This window comes from Argiope bruennichi, chromosome 5 (assembly GCF_947563725.1).
Source record: "Argiope bruennichi chromosome 5, qqArgBrue1.1, whole genome shotgun sequence".
In the NCBI taxonomy this organism is placed as follows: Eukaryota; Metazoa; Arthropoda; class Arachnida; order Araneae; family Araneidae; genus Argiope; species Argiope bruennichi.
In genome coordinates this window covers 114,263,015-114,273,475 of record NC_079155.1, presented here as the reverse complement: position 1 = coordinate 114,273,475, position 10,461 = coordinate 114,263,015, and the positions used below count along the sequence as shown (strand labels likewise).

The 10,461-nt window shown below is 26.8% G+C and overlaps 1 protein-coding gene across 2 annotated transcripts; it reads left to right on the top strand.

Moving 5' to 3' along the window:
- The first annotated feature begins 200 nt into the window (after positions 1 to 200).
- On the top strand, positions 201 to 8,882 carry LOC129969383 (60S ribosomal protein L6-like). 2 transcript variants are annotated; one of them, XM_056083942.1, is made up of 6 exons: positions 201 to 280; positions 1,381 to 1,630; positions 2,411 to 2,554; positions 3,258 to 3,306; positions 4,592 to 4,779; positions 8,684 to 8,882. In XM_056083942.1, the coding sequence occupies exons 2-6, from the start codon at positions 1,382 to 1,384 to the stop codon at positions 8,843 to 8,845; spliced, it is 792 nt and encodes a 263-aa protein (XP_055939917.1). In that variant the 5' UTR covers positions 201 to 280; position 1,381; the 3' UTR covers positions 8,846 to 8,882. The 2 variants fall into 2 exon arrangements, with proteins under 2 accessions (XP_055939917.1, XP_055939916.1); XM_056083941.1 differs by lacking the exon at positions 201 to 280 and adding an exon at positions 409 to 440.
- The last annotated feature ends 1,579 nt before the right edge of the window (positions 8,883 to 10,461 follow it).

Here is a 10,461-nt window from a genome sequence, read left to right as displayed (position 1 = left end):
AGAAAAAAATAGAACAATACATATTTTTATAGAAAAAAATCGATCATTTTTAAGATTGAACATATGTTCCCTTAATTGCGTCTTTTTCTTCAAAAAAAAAAATCCTTTCAAGAAACGCAGCACTCAAAATTTTAGGTTTACAAATCACATATCACGTGATATCATATGTTATTACCGAATTCCATTGTGAATATTCACTTTTTGGATCTGGCATCGCATGTGTTCTGTTTTCGTGTGAGGAATAAAATACTTCTCCATTGAAATCGTTATCGTGCGCGAGGTATGTGAGTCTTAATATTATATACATTTTAATCGCAAAAATTGTTTTGTATTTTCTTATAATATCGTATTATTTAAGTTGAACAATGCTTTAAGTTTCATAATATCAGTTTATTTCATTTAAAAAAAGTAGTTAGATTTAAAATGACAAAGTTTCATAGGTAACTGATGTATTTGTACCTGTCTTACTATTCATACTCCTTGTTAACATGTTAATTCTTTGTTAGAGTGAATTTATCTTTTTTTTTAAACTAAAATTTTATATATATATATGGCTTTTGAACTTATGTGCAAGCTTGAAGTTCTTATGACATAAGATCAAAAGACAGCATGTAAAATTTTTGCCGGGAAGTTATCAGCAAAATTTTTCTGTAAATTGTTCATTGGTCTTTTTTAAAAGATTTTTTGAACGAAGAAAATAACTAATTTATAATTGTATATTGTTTATATTTGATGTGTCACGTTGTCCGGCATTAGTGTTAGCAGAGTCTTTCTGATTTGTAATAGCACGTGTAAGCTGGATAATTTTTCACAGAATGATTTTGTTGATTTAAGGAGGCTGAATTATTAACAGGCATTAAGAACGTATCAGATTACAATAATTAAACTTGCCCTTTAATGTAATTAATGTTCATATTTAACTTTAGTTGTAAAGCTTCAATTTGTCTTGTCATCCATCTACTGTACGATATCTTTGCAGTGTATATTGAAATTTTTATTATAATCAGATAAATGAATGTGGAAAATATTCTGTTAATAATGTGTTAGTGTAGTAACGAATTTAAATCAGTACTATCTTTAATAAGATAAATATTTTGGAATGAAGCAAATTAAAGTTGTAATATTAACAATGTAATTTAAACTGCCAATTTCTCTGGCATTCTTTTTTTGTTGTTGCATAATATTTGTTTTAAGGATGATGTCAAATTGATCTCTTATTAAGATTTTCTATGTGTATCATTTTTATTAGCATCATATTCAGGAGAGCGATTATAAAGATTTTATATTAGCTGATTTTCTTAATGCACAAGAAAAGTGAATTGAAATAAGATATAATTCACTGACCACTTTAAATATAGACTATGCACTTTTCTCTCTTAGGATGGCCGAAACGGGAAAAAAAGAAGTAGCGGCTGTGGCAAAGAAAAAGGCCCATGCACCTCGGAATTTCAAATTACCTGGGGGAGTATGGCGATATTCTAGGTCTACCATGTATAGCAAGAGAAGACTCATGAAAGTAAAGAAAACAGCAACTCCAAAACCGAAACCTAAGAAGAAGCCCAAGACTACTATTAAACCCATCGGAGGTGAGAAGAATGGAGGATTTCGAGTTGTTAAGCTTAAAAAAGAAGTAAGTTTCAAAAATCCATATTATGCAGTTAGTATGTTGTATAGTTACCTTATGTAATATGCTTGAATTTTATAAGCTACTAGCTGAATACAACAATGCTTTGGTATTGTTAGATTGGAGTATGTTTATAGATTAAATGAAAAGAATTGGAAACCTGATATCAATTATTGCAATGAATTGGATGTTTACATATACCATTATTTTTGTATATTATATACATTGTTTCCATCTTAAAGTTCATCCAATCTCTTATATAGGTGTATCTTATAGGTGATTATATTTGGCATATATGCAAACTATAAGTCCATAGGGAGGGGGGGGGCAGAAACTGATTCTCCAGATTTAATTGCATATATTTATAAGCATTGACCTTGCAATTTGTAATGTAATACAATCATCACAATTAATATTGAAACTATTAGGGATGTGGAAAGCATTTGAAAAAGTTAAACATTTCAGAACTTAATAAAATTATTTAAGTGAATGTAAATGTACTGAAACTTTTTTGTCTCTATATTTAAATATTCCTGATAGTGAAATTAATTTTTGAATCATGTGAACATAGATTGAAATTTAGTTTATTTGTTAGACAGTGTTATGGTTAATATAATAAAATATTATGCTGAATTATTTAAATGAAATTATGAAGAATTTTATAAAATATGAAATGACTTAACTTTATGGCAACAAACCATACATTTATTCAATTGTAATTTGAGCCATCTGAATTTTGTTTTGTGAAGCTTTTAAATTTTAATTCTTATGTGTAATTTCTTTCAGAGGAAATTCTATCCAACTGAAGATAGGCCGAAGTTGAAACGTACTCGTAAAATGGTCGCTTTCAAAAACCATAAGCGATACTTGCGTGAGAGTATAACACCCGGAACTGTTCTCATCATGTTAGCTGGCCGCCATCGAGGAAAGGTAAGCATTTAAATTGCTCAATAATATGTTCTTATACTTTTTATTTGTGTTAGTGATTTTAATAGATGTTAATGGAAGAAAATTCAAATTATATACAATTTACTACTTTTAGAATACTCAATAGTGTTGGAACATCTAAAGTGTGTTCACTTAATTGTAAATAGCTGTTATAAAAGTTAACTTAGTAATTTTTAATTTTTATACAAGAAATTTTTTCATAAAGGCAGTTAAATGCTTCATTTCCGAGATTTGTTGAGTATTTTTCTTTTTGCTGCAGTTTTTATATCTGATGCAAATTATGACTTGTATGCCAATTTTGTTTGCATGCTAGGACAAATTTCTGTGTTCTTAGATATTACTGTTTTAATTCTGTAAATTTATATTTAGTTAGTGGTTAGTTGAAAGTAATTAAAAAAAATTATTACTATTTCCTAAATTTTTAAATGAACTTCATTTGATATTTACATTACAATAAATTTTTAAATTTAAAATATAATACTGCCTTAAGTAATATAGATTCTTCCTTTCCCTAAGACTTTTAAAGGGAAAAAAATCCATCAAATTTCACTAGAGAATATTATTAATTTTGATTAAATGGTATTAAAGGCTGTAACTGTTATGTATAAATTCATTTTTGTGAAATGGCTTATTTTATATCATAATTTCTATAACTTTTTCAATAGTTTTGTTTTCTCTTTTATAGAGGGTAGTGTTCTTGAAACAGTTGGCTACTGGTTTGTTATTGGTAACAGGTAAGTTTTTTTAATTTTTTTTTTTAATTTATTGTACATGTTTGTTGTGGAAGTGAGATCTTATCTAGATATTTTTAAACTTGTTTTGTGCAATCATTTTTTATGCAACTTTATTTAAGTTCTATTTATTTTGTGCATTTTTTTTTGTTTGTGCTATTTGAATTCCAATGGTGTTGGCATTATAATACCGCTGTAATGTTTTCTGTCAGTGTATATATCTATACTAATACAATGTGTATGGTATTTAATGTGTGCACATATTGTGTCAACTAATTCTAATATTTCAAGATAAAATAATTATACTTCAAAGATAAATCAACTCTAAAATCTTCAATTGATGAAAGTGATTTTAAACCAATTCATCACAAGAAGATACTTGTTTTGGATTACGATGAATAGTACTTAATTATGTGTATTTAAAAAAAATTCCATATTTAAAATGAGAAGTTAAATCTTAAAAAGATTCTATCTGTAGTTTAATTATTATTTGGAAAGCACTTTTGCATTATGTTGTAAATCCTCAACAAATTTTCTGCAAGACTTTTTATGCAGTCTCCCTTCACTGCATAAATTTTTCTTTGATATGTTGTAAAAATAATTTTTATAGCTATTTATTAAGGTTCAGAATGTTTTTTCGACTTCTCTTATGCCATCCTTATCTGCTGCCCCCAAACAGGTTTGACTGTCCTTAAAAAAAATTGTTCAAATAACTTTATTGCAAAAGAACTTAATAGGAATACATTTGAAAAATAATCGTATCATTTGAGATTTCAGATGAAATTAACTAATCATTGTAATCAATTTAGAGTAATCATTTATAATATCTAATATGGATAAAACGCAAGTAATAGAAAACTTTAATGTCAGTTAAATACTTTTTGAGCAAGAAGTGTCTGCATGTTTTATGCAAAGATGTTGAAAGTGTCTTGCAGTTTGAGCATTTCTTTCATGGTACTTGATTAAGGAACTTTTTGTCTAAAATGAGAAATTTTATTATCTGATGGTCCTGGTAAAATTTTGCATTCTTTTAAAAGTCTACCTTGGAAATTATAGAATACAAACTTTTTCGTATAATTTTAAGTCTTACTTAAACAATTTTTTTTTTAAAGAATTTGTCATAATTCTCCTTTATAATTTTATATCACTGGAGATGGGGGTCAAGAGTGATGTGCAAATATTTCATTTTGTTTTGTTTTCTGCTGTGTTTATTTCAATGATAGTCGGATGTTTGAAAAAAACCCATGAAGTCTTTAAATTTCCTCATTATTAATTCTACCTTTTCTAGGTCCTTACCAAGTAAATGGCTGTCCTCTAAGGCGGGTTAATCAAATCTACACTATCGCCACCAGCACTAAATTGGACATTAGTAAAGTAAAAATTCCTGAACATTTGGATGATAAATATTTCCGTAGGAAGAAGCCACAGAAAAAGTCCAAGAAAGATGAAGAAGAAATCTTTGAGACTAAAAAAGAAGTATGCATTCTTTTTTCTTAATAGTAATGAACTAAAACTAATGAATGAAAAAAAAAGTTGCAAAAAATGCAGTGTACTTCTAAATATACTTTTAATATATGTATTTATTTTTTCTTTTTTGTATGATATTATAGTCTAGATATTAAGATACAATATTATTCCTGTTTTATTCTTTTATTTCATTTGAATTCTTTATCCTAATACTTCTTATATACTTGTTTATAGCTCTATATTTACTAAATACTATTTCGTTTTCCTTTTGAAATTATGCCTTCTATGAAACTTCTATTGTTAGGCCTTCACATATCAATTAGATTATAAAAGAATCTGAGAATTTTGAAATTTTATTTATTCAGTATTTATATTTTACCATAATACCATATTCTTAATAAAAGCATTGAATTAAAAGGTCACATTGATAGTTGATATTTTAATAGTTGAATAAATTATTTTGATTGTTATTTAACTTTCAGGAATGGCAAATCAGCTTAATATTTATTAATGATGAAAATTCTCTGATTTTATATAATAGCTGTATCTTATGGTATTTATTATTTTATTAGATCACTTTACATTATGATTCTGAATGTCGAAGCGTTATTTTTTGAATAAGTTCAATGAAACCTGATGTATAAGTTTCTGCTACAATGATTGAATATGGTTTCACCTGTTATCTTATTATTAGGATGTGTTCATCCTTGTAATTTCATTCCTAATGTAATTGTCCATATTCAGATGAATGTAGCTTGTTTTGTATTATTACATTCCTGAGTTTAAGCTTTAAAAAAGAATTTTTTTTAAAACTAAAAGCTATGCTATTATCAGCTGGCAGTATTCTTTATTGATAAGCTTGTTTAGTATTTTGAAAACATTAATTTTATTACCAGCTTCCAAAATAAAGTTCATAGGGGGTTAAATATGATTTTAATATTTTTTGTACATTAGACAAAAATTGGCTTGATTTGATTAACATAATTTTTGAAAAATTTAGATTTATTGTCATCTTGTTATGCTTAATGTTTAAATGTTTTATATATTTTAAGCCACCATGTGTAATTAATGCAATAGATAATGCTTTCAAATTATGATTTAAGGTGATTAAAAAATTTTCACCTTGGAGAATTGATATGCATTCAATACCAAGTCGTATTTAATATATTACATTAAAAATCTTTTAAAACATGACTTCCCATGAAAATGATAAGCTATGATTAGACATTTGTTTTCACCTGATGCATTCAATACCATATGGCTTTATTTAATATTATGATGACTTCTCATGAAAATGATATTCTATGATTAAACATATTTTTTCACCTTGGAGAACTGATGCATTCAATACCATATGGCTTTATTTAATATTATTATGATGACTTCTCATGAAAATGATATTCTATGATTAAACATATTTTTTCACCTTGGAGAACTGATGCATTCAATACCGTATGGCTTTATTTAATATTATTATGATGACTTCTCATGAAAATGATATTCTATGATTAAACATATTTTTTCACCTTGGAGAACTGATGCATTCAATACCATATGGCTTTATTTAATATTATGATGACTTCTCATGAAAATGATATTCTATGATTAAACATATTTTTTCACCTTGGAGAACTGATGCATTCAATACCGTATGGCTATATTTAATATTATGATGACTTCTCATGAAAATGATATGCTATGATTAAACATATTTTTTCACCTTGGAGAACTGATGCATTCAATACCATATGGCTTTATTTAATATTATTATGATGACTTCTCATGAAAATGATATTCTATGATTAAACATATTTTTTCACCTTGGAGAACTGATGCATTCAATACCGTATGGCTATATTTAATATTATGACTTCTCATGAAAATGATATGCTATGATTAAACATATTTTTTCACCTTGGAGAACTGATGCATTCAATACCATATGGCTTTATTTAATATTATTATGATGACTTCTCATGAAAATGATATTCTATGATTAAACATATTTTTTCACCTTGGAGAACTGATGCATTCAATACCGTATGGCTATATTTAATATTATGATGACTTCTCATGAAAATGATATGCTATGATTAAACATATTTTTTCACCTTGGAGAACTGATGCAATTGATGCCATATGGCTTTATTTAATATTACGTAAAAAATCTTTTAAAACATGTTGACTTCTCGTGAAAATGTATTATGATTAAACACATTTCTTTACTTTGGAGAACTGAGTTTAAATTTGATGTAATTTTATTATCATGAATGTTATATTAGAAATTTTATTCAATCGGTGCTTTCTCATGAAAATTTTTCACCTTGGTGAACTGAATTTAAAATATATAATAATAATCAATATAGTTTATTACAAATGTTTTGATTTGTGATAATCTTTCTTGAAAAATATACTGAAGTAATTAAATTCCAGAATAATTTTATTAATTGTATTTTATTTATGAATCTACTTTCCTGTAAAGCATTATTTAGTGTTTTTAATTACAAACAGTTCAAACATAATTTATAAAACGAAACCTAGTATTTGCTTTTAAAAATTTGGTGACAATAAATTTGAACATGAATTTAACATTTTCATTTTGTTCTTCATTAATGATCAGTTACAAATAAATAAAAAAAAAATGTGCACTTAAAACCTTTCAAGGCAGTTTAATAGTTTTGTGTTGATATAAAATGAAAATATATTGAAATAAATAAAAAAGCATATTATATAACCCTGCAAGTGATTGATATTTATTTATTAATGCTTAATATATTATAAACTAATAATATATTAGTTATCTTTAGAATGTTATTGTAATATAACAAAATCTTATCTAGATCATGATGACTTCTTATGAAAATGATATATAATGATTAAACACTTTTTCACCTTGGAGAACTGAATTTAGATGTGATTTTGTTATATTTGATGTTATGTCCAAAATCATTTCTGAAGTAAGATGGTATTCCATTGAGTTAACCTTTTTATGATTTTTTTTTATGTCATGGTAGAATGTTGATTTTGAAATACTGTTGCTGTATTACATGTTTTTTATGTGGTACAGTTTGAATTGCCATGTTTCTTGTAGTGTATGTGTGGAATATTATTTTAATATAGTAAGGATCTTGGAACTTTTTCATAGTGTTATCCTTAACCTGCAATATTTTATTCTGTAATTATTAATGCTAGAATAAGATATATGGAACATTCTTTTCTTTGCAAAATATCTTGTAAATAATACCATGATATTAAAATAGTTGAAGATATTAAATTTTTGAATGCAGGGATAAAGTAAAATCTGAAAATATATTAATACTTGAATGATATAAAGAAAATTTTTAATTGTTGCTATGATGCATATAATTTTTAAGATTTTTGTTTTAATTTCTTTAAAAGCTATTCAGTTTTCTTGAACAACCTGGTACATGAGTTATTCTTATCTAATACAATATGTCAGCATTTATTTTTCACGTTGGAGAAGTGAATCTCAGGTTGTTCTCGTTATACATACTGGATTGTTTAATTAAACTCTCAGATGAATTTGGTTTAAAATTTTGTTTAATTGTATTAATATGTTATGACTTAAACTGCACTTTTTAGCATCTAATATTTTAAGATGTAGTTAGTGATGATTTAGATATTTTATGTAATGGAAGAACCAACTCTATAACTTTAGAGAATTAGTTGCCTGCTAAACATAGTAAAAAATTATTATATTCTTTTACAATTTATCGTCTATTTGCAAGGAGCATGTTGCATAGCAGATTATACTTGATTCAATTTTATGTAGTAAACTACATGCATTTTAAGTAGATTACCTGATTGCTCAAGTGTGCACTTCATTTGATGCTTGTGAAAATAGTATTTCTCACATATTGAATATTTAACTAATATTACTTGTCCATTTCAGGAATATGTTGTAACTGAGCAGCGTAAGAAGGACCAAGTTGAAGTAGATAAGCAGATTTTGGATGTAATCAAAGCTCATCCAGAGAAAAACACCATGCTCCACTACTTGAAAGCTCTGTTCTATTTGCAAAATAAGATGTATCCACATAATATGAAATTCTAAGAGCAATGAACTGTTAAATAAAAAAAATTGTAAAGAATGTTTTGTGCAATATCTATTGTCAAAAAACAAACATGTGGTTCAGCTGTTACAGATTAGTACTTGATGTAGTCTTTAAAAGTGCTTTTCTTTCCGAGGGGGGAAAAACAAACAATTTTATTATTTACGAAACCACACTAAATCTGCTCCATTATATGATTGCATTTTCTTTGCAATGTCTTTTTTTTTTTTCTCAGGGTCTCAATGAATCTGGTAGTTTGCCCTAAAACTGTATCTTGGTTAAGGGAAATACTGATAAAATGAGGAAAATATTTCTGACATTTACTTGATCCTTCTTTCATTTCCTTTTCCTGCATAGATAAGAAAAAAAATCGTTTCTTTTTAAGGATAATCTTATATATTCATGAAAATCATTTGAAATGGTTTTTAACATTGACTTCAGCTCATTGTTGCCGTTATATGCACTGCTTATTTTTATGTGGGGCATTTGTTTTTTTTTTTCATTTAATAATTCATTAATAGTAATTTTGATGTAAGAAATTTTTGTGCAAAAAATACTTTAAACTTTTAAACAATTTGTTATAAGAATGTGCAATTAATTGATTATGAACACTCAAAAATGTAATCATTGAATGGTTCCAAGTGTACAGAAGCAAAAGTAAAGCTAAATGCTAATTGATCCAAAGTTACTTGTAAGCCATTTGTGTTACTCTTGTCCGAGATGTTAAAATGAAATGAATGTGCTACTCTTTTCCTTTCTGATATGTGAAGTAATCAATGAGAAATAATTGTAATTGTCAACAAATTTGATTTCGAGATTTTGCCCCATCATTATGATTCTGATGTCCGAAAAACACATGTTAGGGATTATAATATTTCTCTATAAACATAATTCAAAAATGCAGTGTGCGAGATGGATGAAATTTCATAGGTTATCTTTTTACTAAATTTGTAGATTTGAAATTGTTTAATGAATTTTATTTATAGGAAAGTTTTTATCCTCTTTGACTGTACAAGTGAATGCAATACAATATCTACAAAATATTGCACAATTTTTTCATCCAAGGTGTATATTGGTAACGATTTTTTACCATCTGTTTTGTATTTCCATGTGCAGGACGATTGCTAAACTTTTAACAAGATTAATTTTAATGCTAAGCAAGAGGTGTCATGTGGACACTATCCAAGATACTGGAAATATTTTCGTTTCCTTCTATTTCACGCTGGGGCAGCCTTTAACTGCTTTCTATAGCGAATTTCACTTCAATTGTATTTTCTAAATTTTTTGATTTTCATAAGCTTTTTTCTACCTGTTTCATGATTATTTGTTTTCGATTTCCTTGATAAATTCCATTTTCCCCCACATTGCTCAACTTTCTACATTGGTTTTGTGCTAAAGGTAATGCTTTCGAAAGATATGATGCCATGTGCTACTTCTTTTACTATATAATTTAGTATGTATCTAATAGGTGAAAGTGCTTCATCAAATAATATTTAAAACATTTAATTGAGCCTGTTAGTTTAATAGTAATTTTTCTAATCTCTATTTCCTCAAAGGTACACTTTCTTTGTGGAAATGTCATTTCAGACCCCTAACCTCCCGTCAATCCTCAAATTCT